At 36.5% G+C, this 25,165-nt stretch overlaps 1 protein-coding gene across 17 annotated transcripts in view; it reads right to left on the reverse strand.

Annotated features, from left to right (window-relative positions):
• NRXN1 (neurexin 1) overlaps positions 1-25,165 on the reverse strand; it is a 735,915-nt gene that overhangs the window by 642,391 nt on the left and 68,359 nt on the right. For 9 of the 17 annotated variants that reach the window (XM_075497457.1, XM_075497452.1, XM_075497450.1 and 6 more), the window contains exons 2-4: positions 14,332-14,349; positions 9,527-9,556; positions 8,714-8,725 (exon numbers count right to left, since the gene is read on the reverse strand). The exons of 4 other annotated variants lie outside the window; for them this stretch is intronic. In XM_075497457.1, the coding sequence (XP_075353572.1) occupies positions 8,714-8,725; positions 9,527-9,556; positions 14,332-14,349 (60 nt within the window). The remainder of the gene's footprint in view (positions 1-8,713; positions 8,726-9,526; positions 9,557-14,331; positions 14,350-25,165) is intronic. 4 more of the 17 variants (XM_075497453.1, XM_075497448.1, XM_075497446.1 and 1 more) reach the window with 3 other exon arrangements.

Raw genomic sequence — 25,165 nt, forward strand, 5'->3', positions numbered from 1 at the left:
TTACATTTACATTTACCATTTATTGAAGGTTCATAATGATGAAAGCACCTTGAGGTATACCTGCAAAATTTATAGTTTGCACAAGTATTCAGGTGAAATGAAGGCACCAGTTCAGTACTTGTACCACAATGATCTGGGGGTGTTCAGGTATGTGAAGATTAAATTAAAATAGAAGCAGAATTTTTTGAACTCTCACATCATCTTTGTGATGATGTAAACATATACCAGTGTTACAGTTCAATGTAATTACACCCAAATAACTCCTCTAAAATTGAAAATTACGTAGCTAGTCAGTAGTTGCAGTTAATTAATAAAAATAATATCAAATACCCATTTAAATGACACATAATTCATACTGAAAACAGCATTGTCAAAGAGGTATTTGGCTGTAAAACTAATTTACACTTTGTTTTGCACAGGTTCAATAGTAAAATCATAACATTAAGTATCTCATATGCATGCAAACATAGTTTTCAAAGGTGATTTGCCCGTAACCGAGCTTGGTGATTTTTTTGAAGATTTCTTGTGGACTTATGCAAATACTAAGCATAGTGCCTTGTAAGACCAAGTTGTTAAGTAGAGACATTAACTGAGAAAATCAAAGGACCAGCTCATGTTATCAGCAAAATGTCTGCAATGCCCTTTTTCTGAGATGGAAAGAACTTATCTGGCACCTTTTTGATATAACCCAAGTTCTTCCTAATAAAGATATTCAGGTTCAATGAAGTGGGAAATCAGGTAAATTATTTCTAATTTTTAATCCTAGAGAGAGATGTTACTGTTGGGTGGGAGCAGGGTCACATAATTACCAACGTAGCTGGCATCAGGAATCAATCTCCTAGGGTTTTCAGCTAACAGTTACGCTTCAGAAGCAGAATATTAATGGTCACAGAAAGATATGTAGCCTCCTTTCCTTTGGCTGGATACTCCTTGTGAAAATGGGATAACAATGGCTCATGATACGAAATGCAGGACAGACCTATTAACTAAGGGTAACTCCAGTGAAAAATTTACAGACTTATACTCACTTACTGCTGAATTCTGCTTTCTAGGCAGTCTCTTCTCTGTCTGAAGAATATGCAAAGGCAGATGAAAGGGATTAGACCCAACTGCTTTTATTTTCTCCCACCCCCAATTTAAAGCGGCTACTTAAGTCAATGCTGTGATGCCAACGGCGCCAGGCGTGGCCTACCAGTTTCTCTGGTAGCCTCTTGTTATCCAAGGTTGCGTCTATACAGCTTTAGAGAAGGTGCCAGCGCATCAGTCCAGATGCTTCCCTTCTTTAAGGAACAAATGTCTACTTTAAGCAGGCAACAAGATGTACCAGGATCTCTAAATCACATTAGCCAGTTACAAAAACAAGATTTAAATCAAATGGTGTGCTGATCAGAAAATTAGTGTAAGTGGGTGCCAACAGAAAAAAAAACCCAAACAAATATAGCTGTTGCAAGTGGGAAAAAATTACTTCTTTCACTAGAGTAAATGAATTCAAGAAAGAGATTCAATCACTTTCCTCCCAAGCCTGGAAAAAAGATATTTGGATAACAGATGGGTATGTATGAAAACCATTAAAAGAATGGTGAAGGTGGAATTTCATAGCAAAGTCCATGGTCCATTGTCCAGGCTCAGTTCCTATGAAAGCTTTCTCCTTTGTGCTCCTGAATTTCCCAGTTCATTGCATAGTTTCACTGTTCTACTGAAACTAATTGCTCTGGGTGGTCCCTGAAGTGAAGATAGAAAGCTACCTTCAAGCAATTAAGAATGACAGGGTTATAGAAGACTTTGAATATCAGGAAAGACACATATTACTACTATCGGTGCAAATTATACTGTTTAATTAAAAGATTTTGAAGGAGACTGGATAATTCAAATTTTTGTTGTTTTTAAGTAGCTTGGCATATTATTACAGCCATAGAAAATTACTGTAGAGTTTAAAAGTAGGTTAAAAATTCTGTACACAGTGTTCTTACTTCTACAAGAACAATCAATTCTGACCAGACTATTTAAATGTCTTTTTCAACTCTTTTGCGGGAAGTCATTCTTGGTGGAAAGATATTGTTATGATGTGCATTTAGAGAGCATAGTCCACATTTTCAGTTATATCAGTACAATTTTAGGGTGGTTTTCTTAAGAGTTCTTCACTTTCATTAAATATAGTTTCTTTAGAAATTGTGATAAAGTTTACTCCTGAATTTAGTAAGCTTGCATGTAGACAAATCTTAGACATTTTTGAAAATACTCCTCCTTAGGGCTCTGATTTCTTTCCACTCAACCGGTGAAACTCCACTGAGCATGATTGTGACTGGATTCATGTTGAAGTCAGTTGAGACTTCTGCTATAAGTGAGAGGTACAATAATCTCCAATTACTTGTGGTGGTTTTCACTGAAGTAATAAAAATTAGAGTCTGTTGGCCTGATTTGTTTAGCTGCTCTTGTAGATTTCAAGGACTGAATTTTATCCTAGGAAAATCTTGGCTATAGTGCAACCCTAGAGTGAAGCTGTAATCCTTAGTGTCACTCTAATGATGTATTTGGCTCAGTAATGTCATCAGATATTAAAAGAAGGTGTAAGGGAGAAGGTTCCAGGATATTCTACACGATATCCAAGGAATACACCTCTCTGAAATCTCTGTTTCGTCAGAAATGCCTCTGAAATTTGTATGAAACTCTCATGGAATTTGTGTGAAAAAGATATAGATCGCTGCAGCTTTTAATTCTCATTTGCTATGTATATTCATATATGTTTGCTTTAAGGAAGAAATACCTAGTTTTCCTATTTCCTCATTGCTTACCTGCTCAAGATTTTTTTTTTTTTTACCTCTTCAGAGTGACAGCCTTACTGTTTCCCATTCTCAATAAATCCCCACCTATTTTTTGGCCTGAAATACATATCCTTCATCTTGAAAGAGCTGTAATATTATTTAGAAAGGCTCTCTGTCAGCATACCCATCTTCCAGAGAAATCTATGCCCAGAAATGGAGCCTAGTGTCGAGGAAGCCAAAATCTTAAATATGTACTGTCTTATACTACAGTGCTTTCTGGACCCAGCAGAAATCTACACTTTTGCAAATATAACATTTTTTTTACATAAAATGCCTGGTAGTTCCACATTTATTTTCTTTCCTCTGAATCCACAGGAGACCTATGACATATATGCATATGTTATATATGATACATGATAATTCTGAGTGACATCAGAATGATTCAGATAAATGTTTTATTTTGGTGGTGGAAAGGTGCTAGAACACATGGCATGGACTGGATATTATCACATGGTGACTTATGTCAGAAAAATAACATTTTTAAAATAAATGTGTTCCCCTTTCTTCATATAGTTTTCTTGATGTTTACGGCAGGTCCTTACAATTTCTTTTCATACTGCTGATGAGGAATCAGCTATCTCAGATATAATTTTGGGCATATGCGTCTCAAGACAGAAATTGCATTTCTGGTCCTGACGTTGATGGATTTCTTCTGAGCCATGTACTTTAGACAGAAAACTTCTTCAACAGGCATGTTCTGCTGCATTTTTCTCCTTAGGGAACATTAATTGATCACATTTCAGCATAAAGATGAATCTGCAGCTCCAAATGCCATGTTCTAAGCTTGCTAGTCACTCACTGAAGTGCAAGTAAATTATTTGTTTCAATGCCCCACGAATTTTAAATACATAAAGATATCACCCTTCTGATTAAAACATTTAATGTAAAGTTCATTATTATATTGAACAAAAGTTTGAACAGATTAACCATAAAAATATAAAGATAATATAAATGTTTATCGGAACACGTGTAGGCATAGGTGCATGGGTTACACACAAGAACTTAATTGCAATATTTTTTGTGAACATCAGCCACTATTTAACTATATTTATGGGGCTCTTTAGAAAACAAAAGTCACTACAGAACAGATATGATGCTTGTAGTTATGCTTGTAGATATGTAGTTACTGCTCTTTGGAGCACTTCAAAGAGCTTTATGTTTAAAGTTCCTTAATTTCTTTAAAAAGGTAATTCTCATTAAAAAAAGAATCAGGTAAATTTTATATAGAATATTTTAAAAACTGTTGTGTTGATCATTTTCTAAATTATACAAGACTGTCAGAATGTTTGGGCCCTGTTAAATGGAGGATAAATTTTTAAATGTTATTGATCTGTTCTTTTTTATCAGTAGAAGCAACTATGAGATTGAGCAGGGAAACATAGGTTATCCATTCTTCTGCTGTAACGTCACTTAGAAATAATTTCAGTTACCCGAGCTTGGCAACCTCATTCTGTGTAAAACTCCTGAATTAACTGAGTTCAGTTCTAGCAGTGACTCTTTCAAATAAGCAGCCATCACCTAGGATATATAACTGTGTGAACAAGTACAGAGCGTCAAGAAAGCCCTCTGTCTGTGTTTTGCGCTTGCCAGGCAAAAGCCAGCTGCAGTTGAGAAGGCATGTAACTGAATCCATGTCAACAAGGCACCGAGCCAAAAATAATAACCTGTGCTAGACCTCAGTGCTGTACCAAAGCATTTAGATGGCTTCTGGACTATTGGTGGCTCAGGCCAAGGAAGGCTGGAGGATGTGTGGCTTTCAGACCCACTTCGAAGCAGCACACACAAAAGCAGATGAGGATAGGACTTTCAACAATCCCATGAGGTTCAGAGAGTGTAAGAGGCCAAAACCATTTTAGTTCTTTGAAAACAGAGCAAAAATGGAAGTCATCACAATAAGATGAACTTGTGGTCGCATTGAGGTTAATGACTGAATTCCACATAATTTGATGTTAGGGGAGGTTACTAGCACAAGGTGATAGTTGTGTTGTGTGACACGAGTACTACATAATTACTTAGCTATAACATACCATTTTAATGCTCGTTATTGTTTAAAGATTTATTTAAATTACTTTTATTTTTCAGTGCCCTATTTTTATTGTGATTGATAATTAACAAAATTCTGCTCTCACAAATACCCAGTGGCATCGCTTTGGTTTTACAGATACTGTACGATAGTTTGTGCAATACAAAACTTGCCCTCTTTTGGAGAGGAAGTTGACACATATATAAATTGACGTTCTGAAGTCTTTCTTCAGCATTTATACACAGTATAACAAATACCAGCACATCAAAAGCCTGTAACCTAATACAATAAATTGCAGTTGTACAATCAATCTTTTGGTAGAAACACTTATTGCTCAGCTAGATATCATGTAGTAGTTTGTTATGGACCCAGGTGACACACGTATGATTTGAAGCTGCATATAATCTCTAGTCTTTAGGTACAGAATGAATAATGTATATAGTCAAAAGTAGGTTATTTACATAGAAATAAACTACAGGTAAAAATATGTATAGGCTTAAGAGAACTGCAATATAAAAAGGAAGCAATACATGTCACTTATAGTAACTAAACTATAAATCCCTTTCATTGCTCATCAAAAGAAAATGAAAAGGAGGAGAGGATTTTTTTTGAAAAAAGAAAGAAATGGAGTCTTTTACATTAGTTGCTATGTAATCTTAGTTGTATTACTATTCATCACAAAATAATTCTGCATGGAAAATCTGACGAGGTAAGGCCTATAGGTGGAAATGGCAGTTTTGTTAGACCACCTACAACAGTTGGAGAAAGCAGACAAAATTTGTTTGGGCACAAATTTGTTTTGGGCAAACAAATCCTTTTCCATGTCTGTTATAAGCAGCAGACTTCAAGGTTTGCTTCAAATTCAAACAATTGCTCTGCGTAGCATATTCAAGTGGTCTAATAAAAATGTGAACCCCATTTACAAACCTTGCCTTGCCTAAGTCTTTTCACCACCACAGCTGCAACAACTCTACTGCTAAAGTTATATACAGGTAGGTGATTTCCAGGGGAAAAAAAAGGAATTCCTAAGTATTTCTGAACATATACGATGCTTATCAGAAAATAAACGAATGCCAGTACAACTAAAAGCTTGTGGCTCTTCCTAGAATTAGGCTTAGCATCTACAAGGAGTAATGGATCAGGAAACAAGTTTTGTATAGCTCTAAAGTTATGAGACAAACTTCTATATCGGCTCTCAGCTTTACGTTATATCCTCCTTTATGTCAGCTGGTTTGGTGAATAGATCGAGTTACATGACCTCGCGTACTGACAGATGTCTCAGCACCGTGACATCTTCTGAGCTTTGCTTCTGCCTTTCTCTAAGGGACAGTGACAGCTTCGTTAACACTGATAAAGCTTCAATACAATCTTTGTGGGGAAATTATCCAGAGTATCGCAATTTATATTTACAACTAAATGACAAATAGCAGGTGTGTCCAGTGAGATCATACTGGATTTTGTATTGCTTGCCCACTTGGAAAGGCTGCCTCACCCCTCCTTCCTCTGTCAACACCAGGTCCCTGCTTTATCAACATCCTCTCCTAATTCTGAAAGTACATTGTTTTTTTTCCTTTTCCAGTATCCCGAAGAATATCTACACAATTAAAGAAGATGGTGGTACTTCAGCCATTTATAGTCTTCAAGGCAAATTACACAGTAAAGATTCTTAAAAGTTTTTTATTGCTTATATTTCCCAAATAAGATTAATTCATGATATAATCACTCAGAATTTTGCAATCACTTTTGTTACTGACCTTACCTACCTCTAAAGGAATTTAACTTATAATGAAAGATGGAAATAGGTGCAAATGAATTCAGTGCTGAGCTCCTCTTTTGTCCCTTCATTCCTTTCCATCCCCCTCTTACTTTGTTATATTGCCATGTGTTACGAATGTGTGTTATCAGAACTGTTTCAAGGTCACATGTTTCAATAGCTGATATTAGTGTAGTTTCAGGATAGTCAATAAAATGAGGCCATTTTCCCCTGATTGAGAATATGGTTCAATATCGGGATATTTTCTGTTACAAGCAACTGGAATTTGTATACATATAAACCCTTTCCACCCATTTGAACACATATACACTGTTATATTTGCAGAAGAAATATTGTGGTTATCAAAACATAGTAAAGTATTCCGTATTCCCATATAAACTGGATAAATCTAATAAAAAATTAAAATGTGAGAAGAAAAATGTAGTCAAATTATTAGCTGACTGGTGACTGGTGTTCAAATTATGTCACATGGCACATCATTAAACATTTATGTAGCTAATATATCCAAGATCATTTTTTTGTGAATATAATCATTAAACCTTTTAAAATTAAAGTATAAATGTCTAACTATTGCACAATACTTGCAAATTTTTTGTTTTGCTAAAATCTGCTTCCGGATGAACTACTAATTATAATATACATTCATAATATTTATGTTTTCATCCTTTTATACAAAAAATCCTTCAGTGTTGTACATACTACCTCATGTATTCTGTGTATCGAATAATCTAGAAAAATAATTCCTTAATATTAATAGAAATAATCTATAATGTCAAGGTTCAGTTACTGTAAAATGTCATTTTAAGGTAACTCCACCCACGACATCTACTATTAAGGAATAAGATAGTAATAATAAGTAATAAGGAAGTCATACATACAAGGTACTGTTAAGAAAAACACAACAAGGATCAGCCATACAACAAAGAAAACAATCCTATAAAACAAAGAAATCAGTAGACCGTTTTTCATTCTACTTGCTTAAAACTTTTCCTAAGCAAGAAGATTTACAGCTCCGGAACACACATAACCCTTTAAATATTATCCCACCTATAACCAGTCTCTCCAGAGAGTCTGATATGAAGAGGAATGAGATACTACAGGTTTGTAATTACAGTCTTTGCATCACATGAACTTTCTAGGTGTGGAAACACTAAATCAGCTAAGACACCAAGGAACCTGGAAGGTTGTTTCTAATTTAACTAGTTAGCAAAGTACGACCGTGCAGATTGGATTTCTGATTTAGGCCAAGAGTATGCACATCCTGACAAATGCTTAATATGAATAGAACTGTATTATTCATCATACGTAACACAGATTTAATGGCTTTTAATGACCAGCTTCTTATCATAAAAATATATTTATGTGATGTCTGTGAACAAGTATCCTTGTAGCAAAACCCGGTGTTTATTTATACAGGAAAAGTCTTGACCCTACTGCACATGTTCCCTCCAGGAGAAAGAAAGTAAACATGGCTCGTATTCTTTACATAAAGAAACAAAAAAGAGTAAAAAATTCTGACACCCCCCTCCCCCCCCTTCTCTTTGGCATTCATTCTTCCTCGTTCCTTTGTCCGATTCTTGTCTCAGATATAATCAAAGTGATTAATATACAAGGAAAATCTCAGGACATATGTGATCAGCTGATAGCAGAGACTTGCTGAAGTCAGTGCTATTCAGATTTAAAACTTACATCAAGCTGTGGATTGGCCCTGGACAGATTATCTCCAGAGAGTCTCTGTTGAACAACATCGTGCTTTTTTCTGTGCCTGGTGGTTTAGACTACAATTCTTTGAGAACAGAAAAATGCATACCTCAAAACATGGCTGTTATTTCATCCTGAATGCTTTCTATAACTGTAGCCTCCTTTATCACTGCCAAAGCTTTACATCTCTCACAAAACCAGGAGACAAACTTTAAAAAAGGTCAGCCTGTACTTTAGGAGACTTCTCCTTACCTTGATATCCATGAAATATTTACTTTAAAAATATACCTACCTCATGTTATCAGTGCAAAAAGATTTACATTTATTTGCATTACTTATACATACATTAAAGTATACTGATGGCCTTAAAAAATAAAGAAAATCATGTAATACCTTTACTTTTACCTATGGATTTGGTGAAATGGTTCCATGAAGAAAGCATTTCCAGACAAAAAGAGAATAAAGAAGAGGAGAGAAACAACAGTAAGAGTCATGAGTATATGTAAATGCAATAGTATCTGAACATGAAGAGACAAAGTATAAGGTAAGTGTCTGGAGACAAATGGAGATGCAATCAGTGTCATATTAGGGATTTAGTTTATTTTTTTCCAATCATGTACATGCAGAGAAACACAGAAATAACCCATGCTTAGGTAAGAAAGAGTGACACAAAAGTAACATGGACAGTGGGTTAGGAGGAGAAAAAATCACTGATTTTGTTAGGTTGCAAAATTGTACTCTCAGCATTCCAGAAGCCAGGAGCAGGTGCTTTCTGCACATTTCCAATCAGCCATGCATTAATGTAAATGGACTCTTCAATGTGTACAATGTGACAAGCTGAGTATCTTCTTTCAGGAGCTATCTGAAGAGTGCTCTTGTGCTTCATTTATCTTTTATAGAATCACCCGTAATTATATTTTTTGATAAATACATGGAATTTTCTTAATCACCTTCTTATTTCTCTCACCTCTTTTCAGTTATTATATTGAGAGAGGGGGAGTTGAGGAGGCAGGAAGGACAAAAGCTTACGGAGCAAACAAACAAACAAAAAAAGAAATAAGAAAAGACGTGACTAAAACCATGTGTTTATTTGCAGCCAAAGACAGCTTTCAAGCATTTGCCCATCGTTTGCAGTGATGGATTCAAAGCAGCTACAGAACAAGAAGAAACAATGAAAGCAGAGTGGAAAAGGAACAGAGCCCATACCTTGGTCGCCCATCATCAGGTGCGCCAGACCTTGAAGGGAAACAAGAGCACAGTCAGCAATGAACAAGGGAGCACGGGAAGGTGGTGTTGTCACGGTGACAAAAATGTTTTGTGACAGGCATCTGTTTCCTATGAGATGTCTGTATCACAGAGGGAAATCAAAGAGCATTTTTCAACCACTGGTTGGAATGCTTTGGGCTACGAGTAACAGAACTGCAATTCAAACACTGGGTGCTGCTTTATTGTGTATTTCTTCTGTGCAGTAGTTGGGATGACAGAAAATAATAAAATGCTTTCAAATTCAACCAATTCCTTTAATATTCCATCTGTCTTTATTTCGATTATATTTCTTTGAACGCTTTGCTGGGAGGACTTCCTGTCCTCTGCTTGTGAAATGACGGTAAAAACCTGGAGAAGTGTAAACCTGAAAAATGGGCTGGGTCTGATCTTTTTCCCCTCATAAAAATGAGCATTTCAGGTAATTAAATAAAATTTCTTTGTCACATTGAAATGATAATGCAAGGGATGTCTCCTTATTTGTGTGAGATGTGAGATTAGAATGAATTTGTTCCAGAGAAGGCAGATTATTACATATGCAATATAAAATACGTAGCAATAAAGAAAATTTAAGTGACATCTTCTGAAGCTACTTCATAAATCTGTGATAGATAGATTTTGCTTTATATTTGTATTGTGAGATGAAATCCAATCATACCAGTATAGGTTAGTGACATTTCAAAACAGATGTCCGTAATGATAATCACTCAACCAGGGCCAAATTTTGTTACGCTTTAACCAAAAATTCAGCTTTTTTAATTCATGGTAATAAAGTGATACTTATATTCTCACTGAGAATAATGTGATGTAGGGAGAACATTTTTCTAGAAATATGAAAGTTTTTCACATTTTATGTCTGGTTTAAAAAACACGCTTATTCTTGTTGAACTTAGCTGTTTTAGGACCCATTTGAAAAGCTATTAATTTGGTCATGTGTTAAATGTGCTCCCCTTCTCCAACAACTATAAAAAGTGATACATTATTTTCTTATTTGCAATTAATTAAAATTAATTCACACAAAGAAGGTGTGCAATAAAATATCCTGCTCTTTATTGGAAAGCAGACTTCCTAGAGAGTTCCTGTGATTTCTAATTCGCAAAGAAAATTAGGTGCACAAATGACTCATAGTACTTGGGGGGAGGTCAAAGAAGATACTCCCGACTGCAGTCAGTCTTAAAGGTTTCATATCTTATCAGTTCCAAATCTCCAAGTGAGGTTCCAAATAGACTAACAATGGTTTTGCCGAACTAGTGGGTTTTAATGTCACCCTTTTTAGATACATGGTTAAACTGAAGGGCCTGATGTGCCCCATCTCTTGTGCAATAGATTCTGTTTCCAAATACGGTGCCCTGCAGCTGGTGGGATTACCTGGGGTTTACAGCAATGTAAATGAAAGCTGAGTGCGATCCTGAAGGGACGCCTACTTAAGCATTGCTTGGGAAACATCACACAGCTGTGCTGCAGTGAGCAGCTTGTGAAAGAGAGCAGAAATGTTTTCACGTGTGTTCTCTCTCTGTAAGTGTTGCTGCAACAGTTGCATGCTCAAAACACAAAGTCTAAAGACCCACAGTCAAGCTTCATTCTTTTCATGCCGAACATCCCTGCGTGGCCTTCTGGAAGTATTAGTCTCTTCATGTGATTACTTAGTTTGTCTTTTGGCAAGTTAAATGTTATATTTTAAGTTGTCTTTTGGCTTTTAACTTTTTGTGTTGGCAACTATAGTAAGAAATCTCAGACTTTTGACTTGGCCTTAACTGTATTCAATAGAGGGAAGGTGAAACTAGTCTAACATTACAACGTCTTTTTCTGTAATAAAATCATGACTTTTCAGCAGCTACTTTATGTGAGCTCTTTCAGCTCTTAGAAGGTATGAAGCAAATCACTGTCATGTCTCCTAGGGGAATGCAAAGAAGGTAATCTCTTACTAGCTTGCATTTAAATATGATCTTTATAAGACCTAAACAAAAGGCCTAGCTTCAGGAGATTACCACTGCTTGATAGCTATTATTTTTGCTAAAATGATATGTGAGATTGGTCAGTTGTAAATACATGATTCTTATATAATTTGAAAAAACGTAAATGGCACAAGTGCCTCTTGAAAACATCATAGAAACCACTTGAATTTTAAGAGTCACTTACAGTGCTGTTAAACTAAAAAAGGCAGTAAAGTGAATGTAAAAAAAAAAAATACACTGCTCAAACCAAACATCTATCAATTAAAAAATTTAGTACTAGTCCTCAAGACACTGTATTTTGTCTGACTCTGGATGTTACTTTATTTGTGAAGCAGTAAGGTTACTTATACTTACTTGCTAAAAGCACATAATGATACTTACCTTATTTTATATTTTTGCAATCTATGGATGATGGCTATGGAAGAGTGAAGGATTACTATTACTGTACCTGTGCAATCCACAGAGTGGTTTAAAATGATACAGATAAATCTACCATGATAGCAATCACTGCTGGATTTTTCAAAATGACAGTCTGCTTATAATAGAGAATACCACAATGGCTAGTCATAGAAAGTTCTACCCTTAACTAGCCATGTATGAGTGTACCATACATTGAAAATATTTATTTGTGCACCATTGTTTCATAAGCAGAATGATAAAAGCCTTTTCTTTGTGAATTAGGAATTCAAGATTTAGTAGGAATGCCTCACGTGTGATCCACTCCATCTTTATACTGAACTTGGCTCCAACAGGAGAGAGTTAAGGGGCACAGGATGGGAGATAGTGGAAGTGGATATGAAGATAGGATATTTTCAAAATTTGGTGTGTGAGTTCCATGCAGAGCACAGGCCAAAACAAAATTTAAACACGGTAAACCTGCAGTGAACATGTTCAACCCTAGCACAATTTTAGTAAATTGAATAAAATGTAGCCTTTTCATACCAGCAATATATACAAATTTAACTCTGTGAATACTAAATCCTTCTGTTTTCTTATGGAGCCTAACTTACAGAGATGCTCAGATATCACAGAAATCAAAGATGAAAAATTATAGCTCAGTTTCCAGATTGTGCTTTGGATACACATTCTGTTCTTCCATTCTTTACATATACATCCTTTGTAACTTTAATGTATGCATAAGTACCCAGACCTGTGCTGGAATAAATTTAAGGTTGCAGTTTTAAGAATTACATTCAGGTAAAGTCTGGATTAACTGTTATCCAGGTTTCATCTTGTACTGCTGTGCATAAATGAATATGTGAAATGAAATTGAACCTCCTTATCTAGTTATACTGATCCTAATTCACATTTGAGACTCATGTTGACACCAGTAAGAGTTTTATGCACAGATCAAATATAAGATTAGGTACTTATTTCTAGGCTTTTATGTTTTTCAGTTAGAATTCCTATCACAGTGTTGTTGAATACATTTTTATTTCACAATGAAACAGAAATTGTATTGATATATATGTTTGTGACAGTGCACACAATTAAAGCACCAGAATTGGTTAAATTTTCTTTCTCCTACTGGTAACATATTTTAAGAAAATTGCGCAGCATCGTGCATATGCTAAATCTGAGCACCTCTCTTTGCCCTTGTATACAGTAGCATAGAGAAACGCAGAATGGATACTTCTAGGCTTTTTTAGAAAATTGCCACTGAAGAGGCAGGCAGTGGCCCATGGTGACTTGAATGCTGAATGAACTCAGGCCCCACAGTGGCTTACTACAGGACCCTGGCTCAGAGCCATGCCAGGCCAGTCACTTTGCGTATGAGTTAGCTTACGAAGTCCTTGATTTAAAAATAGTTTTAAAAGTATTGGAAAAAATAAAATAAAAGTTATTGCTCAGTTTAGATAGATAAACTCATTTTTTCAAATAGATAATCGTTTATCCAGCATACAAAGGTTTAGCCCAGAGAGACTTTTAAAAGCACTTGTACATAAAAAAGCACCTGCACCTCTTGGCTTATAAGCAAAAAGACAGTATTGATTCCCAGCAATAACTGATCTGTGAAGCTTATTCTGTACCTTTAAAACTATTATATATATATATATGCACGCAACATGTTTTACCAGCTAATAGGCATACTTACCAATAGTCAGGCTAGATGGCATTGTGCTTTAGTTTCCACTGCCCTGTGCCATACTTTCTTTAAAGGGACTTAATTACATACCAACATTATTATTACAGTCACATGCTCCTTCTTTCACAATGTCAAAACGGCAGAGTGCATTATGTTGAAAAGTTAGACAGAAAAACCTTTTTCCTAAAACTTTGTGCTGTAAAGGATAATACAGTAAGCAAGATTCGTAGTATTAAAGAGAAAAGTGCTTTCCATTTTCCTAAGCAATTAAAATATAGGTATTTAACATGCATTACTTTCTTATGAGGAAGATTTATGCTCCACGCTAATGAAACAAATAGTTTCTTGAAGTGTTTTTCATACAGAACATGTGAAGAAATCAGTCCTTCTGCAAAACTCCTGAATGATTTTGAAGGGTGGTATCAGTCATATGAGTATAAATCCCATTGTTTCATGGGGGGATATTCAGTGGGGATATTCTGGAATTACACCAATAAGGCCAAGATTAAAATGGAGCTTTGCTTGTGTTCTGTATGAAAAAAGAAATCACACTTATTTAATAAACTTGTATATCTTTATGGGTAAAAAAATGCAACTTACCGTACTGAATGATATATGTACTTTTATAACATTAAGCAGAAGGGAAAAAACCCACTAAACAGAAGGGAAAAACAAGAGCTTAGGGAAATAAGGTAGAAAGCACCCACCTTCCACATAGTTGTCTTCTGTAAGCACATAACAGGGAAGGAGAGAAAAGGAAAACATTCATTAAGCAGCATGCAGACTGGAACTTGCCATTGCATGTCTTCATCATGCAAGGCATCAAACACAACATGCGAGTGCTCCATTGCTACAATCCAGAGGGAAAAACAAAAGCACCAGGGAAGCAGTGTTTCTTCTATTTAACAAAATTTACGTGATATGAAATAAAACAATACTGTTTCCAAAGTGCAAAAATTGTACAGGATTTACTGCAGCTCTTCCTAAGTTCAATTATTATTAGTCATTAATCAGAGGATCTTCTTGTAAGACTTTTATAACTGTATATTTTAAAGCCATCAGTCATTTGTGATAGGGATTCTAAGTTCATTTGCTTCTACTTTCCCATTCTGAATTTTCCTTAATGACCTGTATGAAGCAGACAATTTTAAACAGATCGAACAAGATAACTTAAGTTTTAGAATACGCTGTGAAGATGTTACCACAGGCAGCATGGCTGATCCTGCACTCATTACTGAGGCACTCACTCTAGTCATTGGGTCAGATCTCCGAATCCAGTGTGGAAAAACTGTCACTTAAATTGGGTGGAATAACTCAGAATTGTAGGATCATGTCTCACAGCACTTGTCAGCATCAGAAACTTGCACGCCTTAAAAAATCAATCAATTCTCTGCCTAGTACAGCTAGCCAAGGCCACAGCAATCTGAGGCACGGGTTCTGCCCCCGAATTAGATCGAACGGCATTTTGGCTAAGTAAAGGCTGCTATCAACAGGCAATAATTTGGCCTTTTATGCCCAGCCCAACATCAATATAGGGCACAGGAAAGAAGGTTCCCCCAAAGCCTACAAAGTGTGAGGGGACTAGGAACTGAGCCTCAGCTAATGAAGTGGACAGCATTTAAAGTTAAGAAACAAGCTCAGTGTCCTAGTACTCATGCTAGTCTCTACAGTCCTCAGCTCCCCCACTAGGTAGGTGATTTTGAGGGAGTATGTCTCTGTTGCCCATTATGATTTTCACTGAGGAGAGGATAGGAGAGAGTACAAAGATATCTCAGGGGAGAGAGAAAATGGGAAAGGTAAAAAAACAAAGGAAAACCAACACGGAAGTCAAGGAGATGGACTGTGCGAAACCAACAAAGAAACGGGGAAGGGTGACAACACAGCAGCCTGACTGCTTGGGACATCTCTTCCTGCAGTTTGTGCCATCTCCACCAACACCTGCTGGGGAGCAAGCACTTAGAAGTGATTGCAAATTGAAGCTCAGTTCTGTCATTACAAGTCATTTCTCATGGAGTCTTCCTATAGGAAAATACCTTTTCATGTGACCATTAAGAAATGTGATCTAAACTAATTTGAATATATTGTAAACTAAGAGTCAGTAAAACGAGCTACACAGAACTGAGCTCAATGGTATTTCTTAAGCATAGCAGTTTCCTGCCAGAATGTGTTACTCTTCGTAATGAAAAGCCTTTATAAGTTAATGCCAGAAAACACTGAAAAATCTCATCATAACTAGACAATATTCCAGTAAATAATTTGAAAAGTTTACCACTTTAAAAATAATAACTACTATAAACAATGATACTAAGGGTTTAAGTCTCTGAGTTTTTAGTTGCAACAGTCATAGGTTAGACCAAATAAAGTTATTTGGCTTAAGATATTATAAACTGCCTTTTCCATGCACACACTCTAAATTTAGACTTCTAAAATCTCACTGCCTTAAATTTTAGTTTGTTATGAAAGTGGAAAGGGTACATACTGTTTCATGCATTTAGGAAAGTAAGAGGCTGAAGAGAAAAAAAAATATGAAAAGCAGTATGCCTGTTGTGAGTAAATACCTGAAGATCAACAAATCGAATAAAGTTCACTGAGAAAATTAAAACCACGCAATGTCACAAGACAAAGATATTATGTTCTATACACAGTGTACATTACAGTGATATTTGGGCTATTAGAAATAGCTACTTATAGCTAAACTTTTCTGGAAGAGTCTTCTTCATTTAACTGCATATAGTAATTTCCTTTCTTTAAGTACAAAATCCCCCAAACTTAATGAAAAATAAATTAGTTGTTTCAATTGTAGTATAACTTCAGGCTCCTTCATCTAGTCCTGGCTACCACAGTGTTGGTATATTGCAGTACCAATACTGCAATGACATCCTTTTTGGTGGCCACACTTAGCTTAACATGATTACTTAAAACCAACACGTGAACTTGCTGAAAGGCCAGTTCTGTTGCTCATGATGTCAGAGTCAAAGGGAGAGTTCTGAAAATGACATCACAGGCAGCGTCAGATGGTTAAACTCATCTGGTTACAGAGTTTAGCATATTCTGGTTTATATCATGGGCCCTATTCTTAGCAGTGATTGGTATGTATTTTTTGATGACTCTGTCACCAGAAAGATTTACACTAGCTGAGCAGCTTCCCCTAACTATCTGATTGATTAAACTTTTAAGTGATAGTAAATTAAACTGTCAAAGCATTTTGAATTAAATAAAATTGAAAGTGTTGAATTCCTGCTCTGTGAATAAAACAGCATATATAGCCAAACCCCTATAAACTAGTAAACAGCAATGAAAATTCATTCTTCCGCATGTTTTTGTCATGGTAAGTTAAACCATCTTAAACAGCTTTGCAATCCAAGAAAAAATTTAATTCAGCTTCTTTATGGTACTTTACAAGGTTTTTACGTTAGATTAGCGTTGGGCATTACTATTTATTTAAGGTGTTTTTTCATGATGGCTGATATATTTCCATATCACTAACACTTTGCTTGACTTTCCTTATTCCCATTTTCTTGGCATGGCCTATTGTTCTAAGCAGAGACTAAGAAGCCAGAAGACCCAAATTCTAACTGCTTTTTATTCGTTTTGCTTACTCCAGCCACTCTTATTAAAAAAAAAAAAATAAAAAAAGGAAAACTCTTTAAAGCCACGTATACTATCAACGTCTCAGTTTTGCAGTTTGGAGGGAACAAAATTTTCCTCATTTAAATCAGGAGTAACTGTATTTATGTCATTACAGTTGCACTGGTGTAAAATTTATGTACTGAGTAGCTCTGTTGGCATCAGTGGAACCAGAGGCTTTCAAGACCCTAAGTGCCATCTCCTCGCTGCTGTAGGCATTGGCACAGAACGGCTCTTAGCCTTTTCTGCATCAGCTGATCATACCAATGATTTTCACCAACGCACAGCCCAGGTATGAGACAAGGGGCTAAAAGGGACTGTCAGTGCAACGGCGGAGGAGCAGAAAGGCCTTACAGCCTCCACTAGCGACCGGATGACTGGCCAGAGAGTTAACTTTCTCTTCAGCACTCTGACTTCTAGTAGATGTGAAAAGTCCTCTGTTTTCACATTGCACAGAGCTACTCACTTGAAGAACTAGACAGCTCTTCGTCCACTGCAAATGCTTATTTCCTAGAGCTTCCCCCACCCCCACCAACAACGATACTATATTGCACTGCTGATTTCTGTGTTTACAACCTAATTCCTTTGGCCAAATTCTGCTCTCAGCGCTACTGGTGTAATCCGTTGATTGCACGTATTGAGCCAAATATTCAGTTGATTTAAATCTGGCGTGACATTGTTGAAATCAGTAGAACTATACAACTTACACAGGCTGTGAATCTGGCTTATTATCTTCAGATGAATTGTCCCAGGCTGTCCCTACTGAGCTGAGAGTAGAATCTGCTCCATATTTTTTGCAGCAAAAGCCCAACCAATTGTAATCATTTTAGCATATTACTATGATTCAGTGATATAAAAATGGGAACCATGTTTTTACAGGATATTTTTATTAATTCAAGAATAATTTTAATATTTGGCGATACTTCATGGAAACCTTGATTTTTTAAAAAAATAAGTGACTGTTCATATGTTTTGTGGTTATTTCTGCTATTACATTTTTTTTCTTCTGCTAGAGTATTTACACCTTAGCCACACACAGAGCACAATATTTGTCCTGACAATTATATAAGAACAGTATTTTCATGATACAGAGATGAAACAGTACATTAGTATTTGGAAGTTACAGAAATAGCATTCTAGAAATAACATAATAAGAAATAGTGTATTAGAAGTGGCATTTTTATAGGTTCCTTTTCCTCATCAAAATTATAGTTCAACATCACTTTTGCCAACAATAAAGCATATAATATACCACAGACGTAGTTTATGAAATTTTGTAAGATATTCAGTAGTACACATAGTGGGGAAGTAGCCTGAAATAAAGCTTATTTTTATGCAGGTGTCCTGCAATAAAAATGATGGCTAGAAATTTAAGATACGATATTTTAAGATTGTTTCCCCAAAGAATAATGCATAGATATACTTCTCTATAAATTTATCTACTTAAAAATACTGTACTGGAAAATGTCATTTCAAGAGGCAGCTTTTTCTATGGGACTGCACCCAGCATCTCTTGTATACTGTAACTTAGCCTGTCGCATCAGTTTCTCAAATTGTTAGAGCAACTGTTTTATTTAACAAGTTGTTCAAAAGAAAATATTTGGAAAGGATATGAAAACATGAAGTATGTTATAAAGTATGTTAGAAAGCATGAACAGTCATAGTCTCAATAATGACGAACTAAAGCAATACATCGAAAAATCTGTGGCTATTAGCATTGGCCTTCTCAAGTGCTGTGTATCTGACAAATTCCACTAGGATTATTTGCATTTTTTTGAAATGTACTTTTGAAAAACACTGTAAATATTGATTGTAATTATCGACTGTAATTATGAATAATTAGAAATGTATTATAAAGATACCTAGTACAGAACTCTGATTCTGTTGCAGCCTTCTGCTTGAATATTGAGTAAATAGGGAAGCAGCATTTCCTACAGCTGGGCCACATGGAACAAAATTTGGGATTCATCCGCAAAATCTGCAAATCCACCAGAATCTAGGGAAGAGGGCCCAGGAGTTCCTACATTTCCACATGGCCCCATTAGATCTGAAGTCAATGTACAGCCTCTCCCAGACTCCACACAGCTTTGGGTGGACCTATTCAGAGGACTTTCCAGTGCAGTGGGTAGCAATATAATATAACAGGGATTCTATTGATTTTTTTGGTGGAAGGAAGAAATTTCAGAATAACAGGAGTTTGGTTCTGTTCTAGCTCCATTTTCTATCTACATCTCTGTGAAGATCCCTTCTTTTCTGGAATGCCCTGTACGAGACTCAAGAGAAGGGTGTGATACCGTCAGGAGCACAGATGACCTGTCTTGACCAAAAATGAGGGCGAGACTTTCTGCCAAATGAGGATCATTAGGGCACAATTAGATGGTTCTGCCAGTTTTGTACAAGGCAAAGCCATCATCCCAAATTGAGTACATCTCTCTAAATTCTGCTAAGATCATGAAATTACTCTAGGTGAGGCCACTTTTTCTAGACAGTGCTATGTATCGCAAGTGCATTGAGAATGAAATAATGACAAGACCATTTTAGTTAAGCTACTGTAGATGAGCTCCTAGTGTGAAGCAGCAAGTAAGGGGGGCAGTGCAAGTCTTGAATGCACAGGCAAAGAAATGACGAACAGAAATAGAAAATGGCATTACTTTTTGTGGCATAACTAAAACCATTACTGTGTTTAGTTCCAGTGCTCATATATTTAAAAGGAAGTAAAAAATGAAAGAGGTTTCAGAAAAAAACTTTTCCCACAGTCATTCATGGCATTAAAAACCTAAGAAAACTCAGCAACCATGTCTTACAATGAAAGCCCTAAGATGCTCGATCTATTGAATACATCAAAGATGCGATTAAGAGGTGTCTTGAAGCCAGTCTGTAGCTATCAGTGTCGGGAGGAAGATCCTTGTTACCTGGAAGTCCTTTCAACCAGACAAATGCTGGGATCGAGAATCAGAAAGTTCAAACTGGAAATGAGACGAAAATTTTCAATAAAGATAAAATAAGCACTAGGAATACTGAGAAATTCTTCCCTGAAGTCTTAAGACAGAGCCTTTTTCTAACAGAAACTGTATATCAATCATTGCTTTTGGGCTGCATTGTAGAAATTCTGCCTTTTGCCATTTAGGAGGTCAGGTTAATATTTTCATAGCAGTACATTCTGGCCGTAACTTGTATGAATCTATGAATTTTCTCTAGTCAAATTAGAACAGAAACCAAGCATAAACAGCAGCAAATACTTTGACACCCTGTTAAACACAAAAATGTTCAAATAAATTGTTTTTTCAGAACCAGTCTCTGCATCATTTGCACAAAGAGCTCACTGAGAAATGTTTCCCATGAAGAATTCAAATATAATGGGGGGGGGGGAAATCATTCAGACAAATCATTACTATTGTTCCCAATGGGAAAATACCCCCACTCCCAATTTACTTCTACACCCTGTAATATTTTCTAACACCCTCTCCAGTTGTCTGCAGATGACAAACAAAATCAAAATCAAGACAAAATTAAATTAATACTCTTTCTGAGGCAACAATTTTTTGTGCTGTTTAATGTATGCAGCTTAAATGTATGCTGTTTAATGTATGCAGTTTAAAGTTATGCAGCTTTATCACTTTTCAATCATTTATCATCACAAGTGTATCAAATGTGAAATCACTCAACATTGCTTTAGTTTAATGCTATTAATCTATGATTATTTTATTGTTACACATTTTTAGATATTGCATATCTGAATAGACTTGTGCTTTTTTGGAGCCACAGTAGTTAATAAATAAGCACACCTTTGATACTTATATCTCCTTTTTCTCTACTACTTCCTAGAACTGACATTTTTTGAAAGTTACTTGTCCTCTTCTTTTAGTAATTTTTACCATACTTCTAAATAAACTTGGACTGACTCAGGGGAGGGATCATGATGTAGATATAAAAACGACTGCTTTTTAATTATATTACAATCCCAAGAAATTTGACTTTGGCCTTATTTGGCCACCTCATTAAATTTAATTCTTTTTCTCCAAAATGGGTCTGGCTAGTCTCAGATGTACTAAACTTCAGACCTGCTTGCAATATGTCAATGCTTTAAAGAAATTTGCATCAGTCACTGGGACAAGTGTTCTTGCACCTGTGTCATGGCTGCAGTAACCACAAAGGTGGAATCAAAGGTTTTTTAATAATTGAATTTAGTAATACTAATACTAGAGATAATGAAAGGAGAAATAAGTAATTTGCATAAGTGAAGGCGAGTCAAAGAACCACGTTCCCTCCCCAGTGTTTTAATTTCCATGTATAAGCAGAAAATGAAACGCAGTTTAAATCTACGTATTTCACTCAGTGACCAGATATTCTTTAAGAACTGCTGCTCTTTTTCCATTTAGCCTCTGGGACTATTTCTCTGGATTGGAAACATTCAATTTCCATTGAAAATCTCTGGGATTTGTGCACTTTACTTTGATTTGTGCTTTTAGACCTCTTCCTTGTAATCACTAGAGGCCTTATTTCCTATCACGGAGAATGGATAGACTAACTAGAATTAAGGACTAACTGTATATGGTCTGCTTTACATAGGATGTACATCTTACCATAACTCCTCTTTTCTTCCTAGCACTATTATTATTCCTTTGGATTTTCTCCAATTTAGCTCTGCTGGGTAAATGGCATGAAAATATATTTTCAGGATATTCCTATCAAAACCTTTCATACAGAATTAACTATTCTGGCTGGCAGAGAGTAATGGCAAGAACAGATTATGTTCTATAAAAGTGATGCAGGGTGATGCAGGTATTTCTATTTTAAGAATGTCTGTTTTGAAATTAATTTGAAAGATTCATAAAATAACTTATTTCAACAACTGCTTTAAGAAACAGTTGTGAAATGAGGAATAAAGCTTTTTCAGAATTATTCATGCTTGTTTTTAGCGTACATGAGAGTAGAAACTAGCCCAGTAAATCTCATTCCTTGTTGCGCTGTGCTTTGTGTAGTCAATTATGTCTATACAAGAGGCTGCAAAATCAGGCCCCAGTTACTATCAGAAGAAATCAAATCCCTGTCCAATCATCCTTTCAGCAAAACTGGTCTGTTAGACCCATTAATACAATAGGATTAGCTGAGCTGACAGTGAGTAAAAATGCTGTGCAGTGGCTGAACGGCAGAAGTAATTTTCCAACTGTATGGCAGCTTTACAAAGGTGATGATCCAGTGGATAACATGAGCAGGATACTCAAAGGAGGAGAGGTCATGTTTTTATCCATGAGAAGAATATTGTTTTTAGACAATGCTTCCTAAAACTCTTCTACTGGTTTTGTATTGTATGGTGAACTGGCAGCTATCTACACTGTCACAATCTCTACTGCGTAAATATAATATTTCTCCTTTGTAATACTTACTAAAGGGTGATGACATATGACTGCACATTCTGCCCATCTGAGACATTCGCTCAGGCCCTGACTCTGTAGCTGGATATTTGTGCCTTCCTACACTAGTATAACACCAAAATTAATAGGACTGCATGCAAAGCTAGCCATATTTTTGTATTCATACAGTGTCTTTATACAAAAGTGAGGAATGTTTGTGTGCTATCAGTGATGCTATGACTTTAACACAAGTGGCTGAAGACAATTTGGTATGAAGTGTTCCTCAGAGTTAGCAGCTAAAAAATGTAGAAAACACAATGTGCACAATTAAAAATAGAGTAACAATATTCAAAATCACTTTGTTGTACAGTTCTTTAGCTAGTCACCATAAAATTTTCTTGGCTACTACTGAGATTCATTTTATGAATGTGAACTGAGCTGAACGTGCCTTTGGAAGCCTTTAGAATGATACAGAACAAACTTTCTGCTTGTTTAAATGGGAATTCCCTCTGAAGTGAGTGGAGCTGTACTCTGGAAGTCAGCATGCTGTAACCAAGTGTTTAATTTGACATCAAATTAAAATTTAATCACAGCTATCTGTGACTGCGAGTGAACAATATGGATATCTCTATTTTTTTTTAAAGAACTTAACTTAATTTTCTCCTTTACTAGTCTACAATCATTTCAATGCTAATGCTGAAAGTTATTCTGATTAATTAGTAGTTATAGATAATGACAATGAAACTAATTACAAGAAATGTTACAATTTAAAAAAATCAACATTTCTTCACTGAAGATCTGGTCATCCTTAGCTAAAGTAAGAATTGATATATTTTTTATTTCCTTCATGATTTTACAGGAACTGAGCAACAATATTCTTTTTTTTTGTAGCCATGTGAATGCCTGGATTGAGCTGCCATGTGTACAGAGTACTTGCATACATCGCAATCAGTAAACATGCTTTACAACAATCCTTGATTTTCATTAATCACTTTGATATGAATTGGTTAAACAGTTATTTTCTTGACATAAGAATATATACGGTAACTTTTATAAGGCTACTAAGTGATGTAAAAAACTTGCAGGCATTAGTTTAGAATAGGTGAAAAAGGTGGCTCCTGACAAGGAGACACTGTACCTGACATGCTTTTGCAAAACCCTGATTGCATGTATATTATGGCTAGCTACATTAATTTTTCATCTATGACTGTTCCTATTTCAGAACTACACAATTAAAATTTCTAGTGGTAGTAGATGTTTCAAGACAGTCACATTTTGCGGACGTCTATAAAATGAACCCAAACCAAGTCAGAGGTAGTTCTTCTCTTCCTAACAGTTTAATCAATATCACAGAATAGCAGATTCACAGAATCACAGAACAGTTGGGGTAGAAAAGACCTCTGGAGGTCATCTGGTCCAACCTCCCTGCTTAAGCAGGGCCACCTAGAGCTGATTACCCAGGACCATGTCCAGATGGCTTTTGAATATCTCCAACGTTGGAGACTCCACCACCTCTCTGGGCAACCTGTGCCAGTGCTCAGTCACTCTTACAGTAAAAAAGTGTTTCGTGGTGTTCAGACAGCACCTCCTGTGTTTCCGTTTGTGCCCACTGCCTCTCATCCTGTCACTGGGCACCACTGGAAAGAGCCTGGCTCCGTCCTCTATGCATCTCCCTTCGGGTATTTATATACATTAACATGACCCACCCTGAACCTTCTCTTTTCCAGGCTAAACAGCCCCAGCTCTCTCAGCTGGGACTCTCATAGGAGAGATGATCCAGTCCCTTCATCATGTTTGTGGTCCTTGGTTGGACTCTCTCCAGTATGTCCATGTTTCTCTTGCACTGAGGAGCCCAGAACTGGACACAGTACTCCAGATGTGGCCTCAGCAGTGCTGCGTAGAGAGGAAATATCACCTCCCTTGGCCCGCTGGCAATGCTTTGCCTAATGCAGCCCAGGATACCATTAGACTCCTTTGCCCCAAGGGCATATTGTTGGCTCATGGCCAACTTGGTGGGCATATTGTTGCCTCATGGTCAACTTGGCGTCCCTCAGGGCCCTAAGGTCCTTTTCTGAAAAGCTGCTTTCCAGCTGTGTGTCCCCCAGCATATATGGGTGCATAGGGTTGTTTCTCCCCAGGTGCCAGACTTTGCAATTCTCCTTGTTGAACTTCATAAGGTTCCTGTCAGCCCATTTCTCCAGCCTGCCAAGGTCCCTCTGGATGGCAGCATGACTTTCTGGTGTATCAGCCACTCCTCCTAGTTTGAAGGTTCTCCTCCTTACTGAGGGTACACTCTGCACCATTATCCAGATCATTAACGAAGATGTTAAACAGGATCAGACCCAGTATTGATCCCTGGGGCTAGTCACTGGCCTCCAAATAGACTTTGTGCCACTGATCATCATCCTCTGGGCCTGGCCATTCACACAGTTTTCAAGCCACCTCACTGCTCATCCAGCCCGTACATCAGCAGCTTCTCTATGAGGATCTTATGGGATACAGTGTCAAAGGCCTTACTGAAGTCCAGGTAGACAACATTCAGTGCTCTGCTCTCATCTAC

This window comes from Mycteria americana, chromosome 3 (genome assembly GCF_035582795.1).
Source record: "Mycteria americana isolate JAX WOST 10 ecotype Jacksonville Zoo and Gardens chromosome 3, USCA_MyAme_1.0, whole genome shotgun sequence".
Lineage (NCBI taxonomy): Eukaryota > Metazoa > Chordata > Aves > Ciconiiformes > Ciconiidae > Mycteria > Mycteria americana.